Source organism: Musca domestica, unplaced genomic scaffold, assembly GCF_030504385.1.
Source record: "Musca domestica strain aabys unplaced genomic scaffold, Musca_domestica.polishedcontigs.V.1.1 25, whole genome shotgun sequence".
Taxonomy (NCBI): domain Eukaryota; kingdom Metazoa; phylum Arthropoda; class Insecta; order Diptera; family Muscidae; genus Musca; species Musca domestica.
In genome coordinates this window covers 365,177-380,685 of record NW_026712277.1, presented here as the reverse complement: position 1 = coordinate 380,685, position 15,509 = coordinate 365,177, and the positions used below count along the sequence as shown (strand labels likewise).

Below are 15,509 nucleotides of genomic sequence, written 5' to 3'. Positions count from 1 at the left end.
CTACCTTGGACCGTGAATGCTGTCAAAGGACGGCTTGATTCCTCCAAAGGAATTTGCCAAAATGCGTCCTTTAGATCTATTGCTGATATGAAATGCGTATCTCCGAGTCTAGCTAACAAACCTTCGATATTAGGCAAAGGATATGCATCTTTACGCGTCACTTTATTGAGTTCCCTTGCGTCCAAACATAACCTGTTTTTATTGGGTTTTATGACCAGGGTAACTCTGTTGTTCCATTCTGCATTTCGTGCTATCTCGATTACATCCAGTTCCAGCATACGGTCTAACTCGTCGTACATGAGTTTTTGTACTGCGGGACTCACTGGGTAATATCTCATCTTCTTAGGAGCTGAATTTCCAATATCGATGGAATGCTGTTCCAGATGAGTTTTCCCTAGACCGTACTTCGTATAGCACCGAAATGAGAGCTTGGCGTTCTCTAATTTCACATTTTGTTCATACGTAAGATCATGCATTTTCCTTTCCTCGTCAATCTCTAATACTTCTTTATTGATTATATTTGGTTCGAACGATATTTTTATATTAAATGTTTGCCAAAAATCGTACCCTAAAATGAGACTTTGTTTCAAGCTAGGAACTAAGTAAAATGTCAAGTTTCTAACCTTATTTCCACATTTTACATCACATTTAATTTTGCCTAAAATTTGTTGTTGCTTGCCGTCTGCTGTTCTTAGACAGGATTTAAAATTAAAAATCTGGGCATTCATTTTCTCTACATTTTCTATGCAATTGCTACCTAGGCAACTTATGGAAGCTCCACTGTCCATCAGACCAGTGAATTCTATTTCATTAAGTTTCACTTTCAAATAAGGCCTAATGTCATTATCGACTTCAAGGTATGCTGATGCAATAACTTTCCTTTCTGTCTTTCTTTTACTATATCCTTTTCTCGCTTTTGCAACTCTTTTACTGACTTCAGGCACAAAGTCCTTGAATATTTCAGCCCTTTTCTTATTGTACTCTTTTAATCTTTCTTCATACGGAACAATAGAAATTAGTTTTGTTGTTGTTGGACAAATTGATTTTGCAACATGTATTAATGTTGGCTTATTGTTGAATGTCTGGGTAGTAGTTGTTGTTGGTATGTCTGGGATCGATTGTTTTACTGGGATGTGTCCTTCTGCGAACATGGATTCCCAGCGTTCCCCATGCTCTTGAAGCGGTTTCCCATACATCTAGGACATTTAGGTGATGTAACTCCATCGAACCCACATTTGTAGCAAAAAATATTTCGCTGTTCGACTTCACATTCTATGTAAGTGTGACCTGCCTTCTTGCAATTCCAACATGTAATTTGCTTTGCTGTTGTTGTTGCATGGATTGCTTCAACATCAGAGGTCGGGTCACAAGAGTCATTGTCAAATTCAATCTCATGGATTCTCCTAAATTGTTGTTGTGGTTGCCGATAATGCATACGCTTCGAAATATTAGCCTCAGCCCTTCTACACTCTTCTATAAGGACATCAATGGATTCTATATTCCTTGCATATATTAATTGTACTAGTCCTTCCTTCAGATTATCTTTGATTATTCGGACTATTTCTAATTCAGGGATGGGAACTCTCATTTGATTTTTCAATTTAATAATTTCGGAAATAAAGATGTCGGCAGTTTCGTTAGGAAGCTGTCGACGCTCTATGATCTTTCTTTGAATTTCAAAATCAGATTCGAAATTTCTAAATTTTTTTATAAGGTTGTACTTCAAAAATTCCCATTCGCACAAAGGATTTTGTTGACGGAATTGCCATATCCAGTCATATGCTCTTCCTGCTAACAAATGATGAAATCCTTTGACGAAAACGTCCCAAGGACAACTGTAATCCACTCTTAAGGATTCAGCTCTGAATACAAATTCCTCAATGCTAATATTTTTCGACGAGCCATCAAATTTCAATCCCCATTTTTGCAATTGTAGTGGTGTCATTGGTTTACAACCAATTGCAAAATTTTAACTAAAGTTCTGGGAATAGTGTTCTCTATTATTATTGTTGGTTTGTTGCTGTCTCTGTTCGAAGTTATTTGGCATATAGTGAGAATTTAACGTTGGTTCTTGTTCGTACCTATTCGGATCTTGAGTATTGAAGGACGAATTTCTCAAGGAATCAATTGAATTTCTGACCACTTGAGGTATCATCACTGCTAATCTCTCTTCCATTGTTCTTAGAGCTTGGTTTTGAGCTATTCTAACAGAGGCAGTTATGTACTCTCTTAAACTTGGACCATCATTACTATTAATAGGGGCCTCTAGATTTATATTTTCTAATAGGGATTGTTGTCTAGAGTCCCTCTCAAATTGGTTTCGTACCTCTTGGGCAGTTGCACTACTAAATTCTGGACTACCTATAGCGGTAATAGTTCCTGGTGAAGATGTCGTTTGGAGTCCTGTTGGTGGTGGAACATTGCTTGCCATTAAAGGTGGAATTACATTTTGAACAACAGTTTGATTAGCATCTGGTGCAGAGTTTGTTGACATGTTTGAGATGTTTTGATCTGAAGTATTATTGTTTGGCAAAGATTGGTTACCTAACGGGTTATTGTTTGATAGTGTTGGTCCCGAAGTGCTTGCAATATGTTGATTTTGAGAAGATCCAGAAGGATTATTTCTACTTGCTATTCTACTTGATGACCTACTAGGTTGTTGAGTTTGGTTCCTATTTGCCATTTTTGAAACAGTCAGTTATGAACAATATGTGGAATGAGTTTGAATTTGTTATTGTGTAAAGATAAGTTTAGGGGTATATATGAAGGTTTGCAATAATTATAAGTAGAATAATATTAACAAAATTTATGAATTTTTAATATTTTTGAATTTTGTTAATTAATATTTCTACTTATTTGGAATGGAAATTAAATTATAGGTATTTTGCTAATGAATTAATTAATAACTTTAATAATAATTATTTTATAATGTTGTAAATTATTGTTATATTTCGTACAAGTTTTTAATAATTAATATAATTATTTTTTTTCTCTTTTCAGATCTTTAACAATTCTGTTTGTATTGTTTTTGATTTTATATAATCTTTAAATATGAATATAAATTTATATTTTTAAATTTGTTTTATATATTTTTCTTTAAGACTTTTTTTTTTTTTAGTTAACTTCAATGATTTTTTTAATCTAATATTTTAAATTATATATTTTATACAAATTAGATTTTTATACAAATTTATTTTTTTTAATAACTTGAGTAATTTTAATTTAAGTATTTTTAACAATTTTTTTTAATATAAACTAAATAAATTTTCAAAAATTAGTTGCAATTACTTTTTTTAATTATTAGAAACAATATTATTTTCTGGATTGATGTTTATTTGTTAGATTGTGGTTTGTATTTATTTATTTTTGTAAATATAAATATATGTAAATATATATATTTCTAAATATTATATACAAAATGGAAATCTTTTACAACTTTTTTAATATTTTCCAAAATATTAATATTTTTTAATGTAAATTAGAAAATTAATTATTTAGAATACAAAATGTATTAGAATACTTAATAATGATTATATATTTTTTTTATAAACATTTTAAATAAAGTATTTATTTTAAATCGAATGATGTTTCTGTCTTGTTAAATGTTATGTGTTTTGAGGTTATATATCGAAAAACATTTTGGGATAAAGAATTAAATGAATTATACCTATTGATGTAAATGAATATTTCTTTCGTTGAGGTACAAATAAATATTAAGCTATATAGCCACAAATTATGATACTGTCACGATTGTAATATCATTTTCATCGATTGGTAACTCGACATTTCACTACATCAGAGTATTTGTACAACACGATATGACATTTGAATTGCCTTCCGGGATACCTATAAACTGATTGTAGCTGAATGAAGAGTTTGGGTTATAGGTGGAATACCAATTTTTTAAGAAGCTCGAAAGTTGGGCGCCATATATGTAACAGTTATTTTGTGCGGACATGGTACTGCGGTCTTAGGCTGCGGCTTAGCTCGCCGGAATGGGTAGGTTCTTTCCGCTTCAACTGCACATATAAATTTGTGTACCATAGGTGTTATTTTTTTGTAACGGAAATTCAAAATGAAATTTAAAAACAATAAAAAAAGTGCAAAGGAAACGGATGTAGTTCGATTTATAACCAGATTTAGCATTTCAATTCAAAATAAATACAAATGAGATTTCCATTAGGTGAGGTTTAGATGGTAACCTCGATGGCTTTTCCCTCCCCATATGACTATTTCAGTCATCCTTGGTATTTTCTGTGCCATCAGACTTAAGTGAAAATACCCCAAATATAATTAACCACGCACTAACAAATATTCAACCCATTACTTTAATGTTCAAAACATTTTGTTAAAAAAAATTATTACTCAAAATATTTCAATATTTAAATTAAATTTATAATGCATTTTTATTATTATTATTCTTAATATTTAATATATATATATTAAATTTTTTTTTTTTTACTATTTATAGGTTTTTTTTTTTTTGGTTTCAACAAAAATAATTTTTGGTTTCCTTAATAATAATTAAACATATAAATTTTTGTATTATATAATAATAGAAAATTTACTTTGATATAACAATTTCTAATTGAGTATAGATATTTTGTTCAGAATTTATATTATTTATTTTTATTACAATTCTTATTTTTACTTATTTGGTTTCTAAATATATATATAATTTCAGATTTTTAATAATTTCTTATTTTTTTGTGTATAAATATAATTTAGAATTTGTTATATTTACATATTTTAGGTGTAATAGATTTGTGTAAATAATATTATTTGTTTGCAATATTTATGTTATTTATTATTCTTATTTTTATTATTGTTATATATATTTTTGTTGTATCTCTAGATAAGTTATATTGAATTTGAAGAAGGATTACATTTCATAACCACGTGGGTCTTATATAATATTTTTAGGTTATATTTAGGCAATACTTCATTTACCTATAATTTTATCTCCAATTTGCTGTTTTTTTTTTTATTTATTTGTTGATTTTTAAAATAAATTAAATTTATCAGGTTTTTCTTCGGTCTACCCTAATGTTTTTATAGCAATATTCATATTTTTTAACGCCTTAACATATGCTTTACGTTTCAACTAAATTTTGAATGTTTTAATTTTGTGTCAAAATAACCACGTGTGAAATATGTGATTGTTGCGTAGAGATGGAGCTTACATCATTATTTTGCCAATTCACAACAATATCTTGATTTAAGTATACCAGTTTTAATAAAGGTAACTTATTGATCTAGATGGTGTTGTATGGCACTTTTTGATATATGTTTGATGATTGTACTCACTTATGATAATCTCCTTATGATGAGTTATACATATATATAGGTATCTTATTGTCCGAAATTAATGCCCAGAATATGTGCCTCCATTTACAAGTGACAATTTGACGACTGCCGCGGTGTTGAAGTCGTCAGAAATTCACTTCTGACTTCTTTCTGCCTTATTTGGAGAATAGGTATTTCAACACGATATTCTATATTATAAAAATGGCACAAATTCCCTGACGTTAGACACTAATCAAAAGCAAATTATTTTCGTTTTATGTTATTTTTCTCACCTGGGCAATTTTCAATATTTCTTTACTAATATTTCAGCATTAAACTCTCCAATCTTTAGTTTTAATATTTTAAATTTTTATTAATTTAACTAAAAGAAAAAAAAAACGTTTTATAACCACTATCACCATTACTCAATGCTTCAAATTTCACCTTCTAATTTTAATAATTTCTAAATATCTTAAATGTTAACCTTATGGTAAACCTTCAACGTTTGAAATGAAAGAACAATTTCAAGGTGACATTGTGAAGGTTGGAACTCACATGCTGGAGTTTTAGAGATGGTACAATTGGTTCCTTTTTCTAGTGGTATCAATTTGTAGTGTTGAGCATTCTATATAGATGGCTCTCTAGTAATGATCATGGCAGCATTTATTTTTCTTGTGTTCAAGATTTATTAATATGAATTAATAATGCTATCATATTTTTAAAAATTCAAATAATTTAAAGCGGGTCAAGGATTATTTTATTAAAAGCTTTTTATAGCAATTGTTAAAGCTTTTTTCCAATTGTTGTCCAACATTTACGATTTGTTGGAAACATATGTTGTAATACTGCGGTGTAGTTACGACCAGATAATATGCAGATGGTAAAAATACGATTGCAGAATCCCTACTAGATAATATGAACTTGGTCAAGATACGATTGTGGCATCCCTATAATGTCTATTTACATTTCAAACATCAAACCGCTAAATGGTGAAAAAAAAAATTCTTTTGAAAAATAATAAGTTTGTTGCTCATATCCACAGCCCAAGGGTGGCTGTCACAAAACGGACAAGAAGAAAACAAAACACAACAATAACAACAGCAGCAATAATTTGGTGTAAAACGCAACTAATTGATAACATCCTACATCCTTTTTTTTGTTGAAGTGGCGTGGTTGTGTTGTTGTGTGTTTTTATGTTGTTAATCCTTAAGTGAGTTTTCACCACGAAGGGAAAGTGTTTTTCCTTTTAATGTGAAGTGGTTGTCAGTCAGTCTCATGAAGTTGAATTGAAAATTTAAATTTACTTCCGTTTTTTACAACAGGTGAAGTAATATTTCTGCTTTAATTTTTAGTCAAATCCTAAATGGGGAAGGATAGTAAAATCGACAAACACAAAAGAAAACAAAAATAAATTCTGTGTTAAAAACAGCTCAAGTTTTATTGTGATTTATTTTTTTCGTTAATTATTTTTTTGTATTAATAATAAGAGATAATAATTTAAAAAAAAAATTGAAAAAATAAAATAAAAATAAAGTGCAATAATTCACCAAAATTAAAATATTAAAAAAATCATTTATTTTTGCTACCAGATTTTCAAATAATAAGAGATAATAGTTTAAACAAATTGAAAAAATAAAATAAAAATAAAGTGCAATAATTCACCAAAATTAAAATATTAAAAAAATCATTTATTTTTGCTACCAGATTTTCAAAAAAATATGGTTTTGAAAATGTTGATAATATGGTTTGAAAGAATAAATGATAAGATGGAGAATGTAATAGAGTGTTTATAATATTGAAGATTAGCCCATTTTATTGAAGATACATTGTTATTTTAAATAAGACTTATCTCTTATTCTGTGTATACAATGGCTTTTCAAATTAAATTTTTGACAATAAGATGTCGTCAAATGAATAATTTTGAAAAAAATTGTAAACATATGATTGTATGACTTTACCTTCTTAATTATACCATGAAAATATTGATCTAGATATCTGACATTAATTTGTGTCGATAATTTTTTAACTGTATCTTCGTTAAATAAAAATAGATAATTTACTCCTTTATTTAACATATAAAATGATGTACAATTTCAGCCCCGCTTCCACAGATGGAAATTGACAATCTCTCTCTCAGACACATGTCGTGTGATACCGCCTTAAGAGTTAACAGGAAATCAGCTGTTTTGCACTCAAATAATGCATGCCGCCATTTTCTAACGGCGTTAAATTTATGCCAACAACTGGCCAAGTGATTTTCGTTTCGCTATCCTTACTCCCAGCTCTGTGCCGGTTTTTAAACGCAACTTCTTAAACATGAGAACTCCACCGACACATTTGTTAAGCTTTAACGAGCAAATTTACAATTTTGAGATATGTTCAACGGATTTTGCATCAAGTCTCATTTGTATTGCCTCCGATAAGAAGCTTATTTTGGGTTTAGCAAGATTTCCGGTAAGTCACTTTGGCTGTCCTATTCCGAAAAAGTAAACAAACCTTGAACTTGCTTCCCCTCCATTCCAGGAAGAATCTGAAAATGATACCTTTGAATGGGAACGCCTGAAGGATATATACAATGAAAGTCGTTGCCATTCCCTTGCATTTCATCCCGAAACTTCGTTGATGTCTGTTCCAAAAACCGTGACATTTTGTTCGGCTGGCGCCGATTTCATTTTGCGTATATTTCGCACGGACTTACAAAACGCTGACACTGTACAGTCTTTGAAGGCCCATACGAATTATGTCAATGACATTGCCTGGGATACGGAGGGTGAATTTTTGGCCTCGGTTAGTGATGATCACTCGTGTAAAATATGGTCCTCAGAATCACATTATGAAAATGTCATAACATTTTGTTTGTCCTCTGCCGGGATGTCGGTCAAATGGCATCCGGAGGAGCCGCATAAAGTTTTGGTGGCCGAAAAGAAGGGTGTTGTTCATCTGTATAATGTCCGATCACAACAGGCCATAATATCATTGGAGGCACCACGAGGTCCCCTAATGTCGGCCGATTGGTCTTTGAATAATTGTCATTTCATAACAGCCCTGGCCTATGGTGATGTTGTTACATGGGATTTGTTGCACAAACCATGTTCACCTTCGGATGTCAAACAGGTCCATGAAGATGGCGGTAGATGTGTACGATTTGCTCCCAACACTGAAATGGTAACGGCAAGCATAGGAAGGCCCGATATTACTTTAAAGGTATTTACAGCCAAATCACCGGTACCTTTGGTGGAAGCGGGCCTGAAATTGTACGCCGGCCTCTGCTGGCATCATCGTCTGCCATATGTGGCAGCAGCATATGATCGTAAGTTGGGTTTTTGGAAAGTCCAGTTCAAATAAGAGATTGGGTAAAAGTTGTACGTGTTTTATTGAATACATAAATTATTTTCTTTTTTTATAAAATTACAAAACACTCGGACATTTTTTTGTTTATTACACATTTAAGCACCGTTTACGGAAGCCAAGTATTCCTTGTAACGCGTTTCTTGTTGAGCCTGAAGTTTTTGTAATTTCTTTAATTGACCTTTGCTAACTTCCTTGCCTTCTTTGTCATGAGTTGGTAGACCCTGGAAATGGAAGGGTAAAAATTGATAAATGAGATGGAAAAAAATCCGAAGAAAATAATTGTTCTTAAAGTAAAAGTTTAAAGCAGAGAAACAAAAAAGTGAAAATTTGTCCATTGAAATCTAGAGGTCACACAAGAATCTCTTGTAACAAAGGGACACGAGTGAACCAAGTGAAATTCTTTCTTGTTCCATAAATTTTCTAGATTCCTTTATGAAATTGATTCATGGCAATCAGAAATAATTTCCAAGCATTCAACTTACATTTTCATCAAATTTCGAATACTTGTCGGTTTCTTTTAAAAACATTTCCTTGGGATTGATTTTCTTTTGGGCCTCCTTCGCCGCGGCTGCCTCAGCTGCTGCCTGCTTTTTACGTTCCTTTTCGGACAAACGTTCGGCCTCGGCCAATTTCTTCTGTTCTCGTTCCTTTAAGAGAGTCTCTTTGTCCACCAATTTAACAGCATACTTTCCACCCTCCTTATCTTCCAAACGTACTCCCAAATTGGGTAGAACGTCATCTCTTAGGTCGTCACACAATTTCAAAATATCTGTGGCTTTGAGTTGTTTGGCTAGTTCGCGGATTTGATTTCTAAACTCTGCCGTTGCCTCAACATAAGGCAATATGGTTGATTCCAAATCCGCAGTACCCTCTGCAGAGCCTCCTACAGGGAAACCTAATGTTGTTTTCTGATTAATTGCACCAAAAATGCGCAACAGGTCGGTAATATAGCTGGCAATTTTGCGTAACAACAAACAATTCAAACGATCCTTGTTGTCGCGTATATAAATATTGGCAGCTGTTACCAGATCTCGTATAGCATCCAAGGCGCTTCGGGTATCAATGTTATCTAAAAAAAAGAGGATTTTTTTAAAAACTTTTTTAATTCTTTAATGAAAAATTCTTTAATTACCACACAAGGCACTGTGCACAGCTTTCCGCGCTTCATTGAATTTCTTTTGAAGACCTGCTTCAACTTCCGTCCAGGCATCAAATTGTTTACGCGGCTCACTGGAAGTTACATGTCTAGTCAAGTCTTTAACGTTAAGGAAAAATTCCTATAAAAATTTAAATAAATTATTTACATATTTGATTGCTCTTTAGTTAGGCTCTGAACAATTTTTTGAGAAATTTCCAAGTCTATCGGTCAGCAGAGAGGTGAAATAGAAACTTGATTGCCCATAAAAATGTTCAGCGTGTCTGACTTTCGATTGTCAATTTCGCACTTACATTCAAGAAACGTTCATACTGTATTGCCATATCCATGGTATTGTCCGAATAATCCAGCGTATCCTTCCAGGAATGCAATAGAAATGCCAAACGCAATTGGCATGCTGAGTGTTTTTGCAGGGCCTGTTGGATGGTAATGAAATTCTTCAAAGATTTTGACATTTTGCAACCGGCTATGGTTAAATGGCCGGTATGCAGGAAATATTTAACCCATTCCGCCTCATCAAAGGCAGCTTCCGATTGGGCCAATTCATTGTCATGATGGGGAAACTTAAGATCTACACCTCCAGTGTGAATATCAAATTGTGGTCCAAAAATATCCGATGCCATAGCTGAACATTCAATATGCCATCCGGGGCGTCCTTTGCCCCAGGGGCTGTCCCACCAGGGTTCTCCAGCCTTACTTGCCTTCCACAGAGCAAAATCATTGGGGGAACGTTTTTCCGTTAACTTCTCTTCGCCCAGTGACAGATCTCCCTCACCTTCTTCCAGGGATTTTGTATCGCCATAGGCCTCAGGAACCAATTTGGCATAGAAATGTTTTTCCTTGGCATCAAAGGCATTGACGCTAAAGTATACCGAACCATTGGCAGCATAGGCCAGACCATTGTCAATAATACGTTGTATAAAGGTTATAATTTGGGGAACATATTCCGAGACACGTGTCAGGACATCAGGAGGCAAAATCTAAAATTACATGAACACAAATATTAAATTAAATTCAAAAATTAATATCTCTCTCTGACTTACATTCAACGATTGCATATCTTTGTGGAATTGATCTTCCCAGTAGCGCGGCAATGACTCAAAAATGGCATTGTCATTTATTGTTGAACCTTTCTTTAGATCCAACCAATCGGAAATGGGATCCTTGGCTTCGCTAAGATAAAAATCACGAGCCTTGCTAATTTCTTCTTGTCCACCCCCAGCCACAGCTTTGGCCAATAACTCCACGGCATTATTTAAACGATCATATTGTTTATCCAACATAATTTTCTTATCCGGGTCAGTATTTTTGGAGCATGTATTTTGAAACTGGGCCAAAACTGCACGTTGATCTTCCAGCAATTGATCCAAAGGAGCTGTCGTGGCTTTTTCTTTGTAGCCATCGTACAGATAGTTTTGACGGGCCCGTTTTATTATCTTATCATCAATGTCGGTGATGTTCATAACATAATGAATGTTGTAGCCAAAGTAATCAGACAGTACACGTCTCAAAATATCAAAGGAAATGTAAGAACTAGAAAAGATACAGAATGATTCTAATAAGAAATTTTCCACCGATTTCTTTTAATAATGTTCTTTGAAAATTACCGGGCATGACCCATGTGGGAGGCATCATAAACCGTGGGTCCACAGCTATACCAGGTGACATTGTTGCCATCCAGTGGCACGAATTCTTCTTTTTGTCGAGTCAAACTATTGAACAAACGTAATTTTGGTGCCTCACTGGCTGTTGGTGGCTGCCACATGGGCTGTTGACGTTTTGCCATTTCAAAAATTGGAACAGGAGCAGCCTACAACCAAAAGTAAATCGTCCACGTTACAAATTCCTCACAGACTCACCAACGAAGGAGATATATGTATGACTGTGCTCGAGTATATTGTCATGAGAGAATGTTGTTATTAGATTATCGATAACTGTGATCAATGTATCTGCTGATGTCTCAAATAAGAATAGCATTCGCTTTTACATGTGTAATACAATTAATAAATTAAATAAGTGCAGTAAGAAACCACAAAATATGCTTTAAATGGTATTAATCAAGACGGATTCCGTTGAATAAACACGAACAAATAGTCAAAGAAATAAAGTTATCGATATCAGTATATAGTGTGTGAAGCTCCCTATATGATTTGACAGCCGGCAAAATAGTATTAGCAATTGGATCTCATAGTTCCTTTATGTGAATATTTTGAACTAGGTCTTTTGTGAACGATACATCATCCGAATAGCCGGGAAAATACAATAACAATTTATTTATTTCTAAAAAAAATATAAATGAACTGTACAATTAATATTTTTTTGTAAAGCCTGACATAATGATCCTATAATTTGCATTTAACTATCAAACTAAGAGTAGAAGAAACAACGAATATTAAAACACAAGGCGTTGCTGAGAAGCCAGAAAAATGCTGTTTTTGCTCTTTTTTATTTCGATACTCTCCGGATGGTCTGCTGCCCAAGAAGCAGATCCAAATGGATACATTGCATATTGTCCATGCATGGGTGAGTTGTGAAGTATAATGACCAGTTCAATCTCATACTATTTATTTTCCACTTAGGTCGTTTTGGAAATCAAGCTGATCATTTTCTTGGCGCCTTGGCTTTCTCAAAAGCCTTAAATCGCACCCTTATACTGCCGCCATGGGTTGAATATCGTAAGGGAGAAATGCGTTCAATACAAGTACCATTTGATAATTATTTCGATGTGGAAGCTTTGAAGGACTATCATCGGGTCATTCTAATGGCTGATTTTATGGAAGAGTTGGCACCCATAATTTGGCCGGAGGACAACCGTATATCCTTCTGTTACATGGAACGAAAAAGTTTCAGCAAAAAAGAAGACATAGCCCCAGGCTGTCATGCCAAAGAAGGGAATCCTTTTGGTCCATTTTGGGATACATATAATATAGATTTTACGGAATCTGAATTTTATGGTCCTTTACATTTCGATGTACATCACAGCAATATGCCGGAAAGATGGAATGAACGGTATCCCGCCTCCAAATGGCCAGTATTAGCTTTTACTGGAGCTCCGGCCAGTTTTCCTGTGCAAAAGGAAAATCGAGATTTACATCAATATCTTAAATGGAATAAAAAGATACGCGAAGCGGCCACTAAATTTATTAAGAACACCCTTCCAAAGGGAGCTTTCTTGGGTATTCATCTGCGTAATGGCATCGATTGGGTAAGGGCATGTGATCACATACGCGATACCCAGCAACTTTTTGCCTCACCCCAATGTTTGGGCTATAATAATGAGAAGGGTAATCTCTACACTGAACTGTGTATGCCACCCAAAGAACAGATAATACGTCAAATTAAGAGGCTTATTAAAAATGTCAAACAAGATCATCCCAAGAATGAAATACGTTCTATATTTGTAGCTTCAGATGCGAACCATATGATCAGCGAATTGAATAATGCCTTGCAACGCATGGACATATCGGCCTATCGGTTGCCCGAGGACAATCCACATTTAGATTTAGCCATATTGGGTATGGCAAATCATTTCATTGGCAATTGTATTTCATCATACTCAGCTTTTGTCAAACGGGAGCGTGATGTGAAGGGATTTCCCTCCTATTTTTGGGCATATCCCAAGGAAAAGGAACGTCAACACATGAAAGTTCATGAAGAACTTTAATACTCAAGTCAACCGCCCACCTCCGTATAGTATTAGTAATCTCAACCTAAAGCTTAAGACCGAACATTCCGAGACAACAATGGTGTTTTGATAATGGTCACCACCCAATTGAGGGGGTTTCCACAATTTATTATCATTTTAAATAAAATATATTACCGTCATACAAAATTTAAACAGGGTGTTTTTTCTTCTTTTAGTGGATTTGATTGTTTATGCTTATGGTATTTCGCTTCTAATGAACCAATTTTTGACTTCTAGCTAAATCCAGTTGTACAGCTGATACTTGTGTTAGACCTTCTCGAACGGCACTCAAGTTATCTTTCCAGGCATGCAGAAGATCCCTTAATTGTTCCCATTGTGGGGCACCAAATGTGCGATGCATTGTGGAGGAAATGTGTACTTTACGGTTGGCTTGATCCAGACGGGCCCTAACCAATTTTGTTTTCAATACTTCAATGACGAAGGGTTCAACTTCATCTTCGGTGATTTGCAGTTCCTTGGTCAAGGTGTCGAAACTCATTTCGGGATTACTTTCAGCCAGTTGCATAAAGGTTAACAAACGCATTTTCTTCATGTTCTGCTCATGGTTAAGTCCCTGAGAAGTAACAAATTCTTTGTGGTCTTCATAGAATTGAATGTAGGCTGGCAACTTTTCGGAGACAAAAATCGACAACAAATCATGTATTAAATCACCCTCGAGGAAACGTACGGGTTTCAAAGCCAACAAGGGATCCAAAAGGAATGTGTTGGGATCGGCCAAAGCAGTAACAATACATTTCATGGCATCTTCACGGGCAACGCAGGCATTGTCCGATGTGTATGTACCCAAAAGTTCAATCATTACTTTGGCCGACACCTCTAGGTTTGTGTCTTTAGTAACATCATGCAGCAGGCGGTATAATTTTTGCATTTGTTCGGCAGACGGTGGGCAATTTGCAAATTGGGATTTGACTTGTTCAACGCCGCTGAATACCTCCATTACTTGGTCGCATTGTTTGGCAACATGAACCAAATGATAGTAAACGTGATAACGCAATGGGGACGATGTATCCAAATTGTTGAACAATCGCCAAAGAGATTGAAGACACACCTTGGTCAATGCAACATTGGGGGCCTTGATCATTTTTTCGCAGTATGCCAAAATTATGTTTTCTCCACGATCCAAGGAAATCTGCAATAAATAAACATGTGACCTTTGTTGCGATTTCTAATTTGTGCCTACTTACAGTAATCATAATGGAGACAATACTATTGAGAATACAATCAATTTGTGCTGGATCACCATCTTTGAAGCAAACATCACAGACACCAATGATTTTGTGCAAATCGTCTTCAACACCTTTGCTGGATTTTTCCGAAGATATTTCTGCGCCCAAATTCTTGAAATATTTTCTCAATTCCTGGACCTGAACAAAAAAATAGCAAACATTAGCATACAAAATGCCACACAACTTTGTTGTACAAGTAGTCGTAGACGTTGTCGACCAGTCACATACAAAACATAACATAACCTCAATGGCAACATTTGCGAATTCCTCATCTGGCTATTTCTTGCGTTTTGCATGTTTTCGGACATTCTAAAGTTAACTTACCTGCTCGTCCATGGACAAGTCTATAAAAACTGGTGGAGAGTTCATCATCTTGTAAGTTTCCTTGGAGTTGGCTTGTTTTTTAAACAAATTTACTGCAAAACTCAGGCACACACGTCGCTTTTTTGACGGCAGTAGAAAGAAGGGAACTCTCAACCGATTTTCGGCTAAATATTTGAGTCTCCTCTGTGTATTACATCTAGTTCGTGTGGTTCATTTCAGTGAAAAAAGTTAAAACATGAACTTGCTCATTTAATTGATTTTAGTAATTTTCTTTTTTTATATAGCATTTTGCGTAAACATAAAAACACAATAAGAAATGCCAGTAAGATTTTTTCCTTTCCTCCTTCTCTTAAAATCGTTTCTCATAGAAGTTTTGCCGGAGTATCGCGCACAATGAACATTAAATCTAATTTAGATTGATTTATACGAATGATGTGAATAATTCATACAAATTTATGCA

At 34.1% G+C, this 15,509-nt stretch overlaps 4 protein-coding genes across 4 annotated transcripts; 2 read left to right on the top strand and 2 right to left on the bottom strand.

The window, feature by feature from the left end:
• The first annotated feature begins 7,538 nt into the window (after positions 1 to 7,538).
• On the top strand, positions 7,539 to 8,678 carry LOC131802953 (nucleoporin Nup37-like). The gene is made up of 2 exons (XM_059123779.1): positions 7,539 to 7,740; positions 7,810 to 8,678. Exons 1-2 carry the CDS (start codon positions 7,603 to 7,605, stop codon positions 8,629 to 8,631), a joined length of 960 nt encoding a protein of 319 aa, XP_058979762.1. The 5' UTR covers positions 7,539 to 7,602; the 3' UTR covers positions 8,632 to 8,678.
• LOC131802947 (cysteine--tRNA ligase, cytoplasmic-like) lies at positions 8,656 to 11,701 on the bottom strand. The gene is made up of 6 exons (XM_059123773.1): positions 11,401 to 11,701; positions 10,837 to 11,326; positions 10,087 to 10,773; positions 9,770 to 9,914; positions 9,120 to 9,706; positions 8,656 to 8,858 (listed from the first exon to the last, which is right to left on the bottom strand). Exons 1-6 carry the CDS (start codon positions 11,577 to 11,579, stop codon positions 8,733 to 8,735), a joined length of 2,214 nt encoding a protein of 737 aa, XP_058979756.1. The 5' UTR covers positions 11,580 to 11,701; the 3' UTR covers positions 8,656 to 8,732.
• Positions 11,702 to 12,012: 311 nt separating this feature from the next.
• Positions 12,013 to 13,631, top strand: LOC131802951 (GDP-fucose protein O-fucosyltransferase 1-like). The gene is made up of 2 exons (XM_059123777.1): positions 12,013 to 12,316; positions 12,373 to 13,631. The coding sequence occupies exons 1-2, from the start codon at positions 12,220 to 12,222 to the stop codon at positions 13,455 to 13,457; spliced, it is 1,182 nt and encodes a 393-aa protein (XP_058979760.1). The 5' UTR covers positions 12,013 to 12,219; the 3' UTR covers positions 13,458 to 13,631.
• On the bottom strand, positions 13,543 to 15,208 carry LOC131802952 (eukaryotic translation initiation factor 3 subunit M-like). The gene is made up of 3 exons (XM_059123778.1): positions 15,050 to 15,208; positions 14,684 to 14,863; positions 13,543 to 14,628 (listed from the first exon to the last, which is right to left on the bottom strand). Exons 1-3 carry the CDS (start codon positions 15,095 to 15,097, stop codon positions 13,690 to 13,692), a joined length of 1,167 nt encoding a protein of 388 aa, XP_058979761.1. The 5' UTR covers positions 15,098 to 15,208; the 3' UTR covers positions 13,543 to 13,689.
• Positions 15,209 to 15,509: the final 301 nt, after the last annotated feature.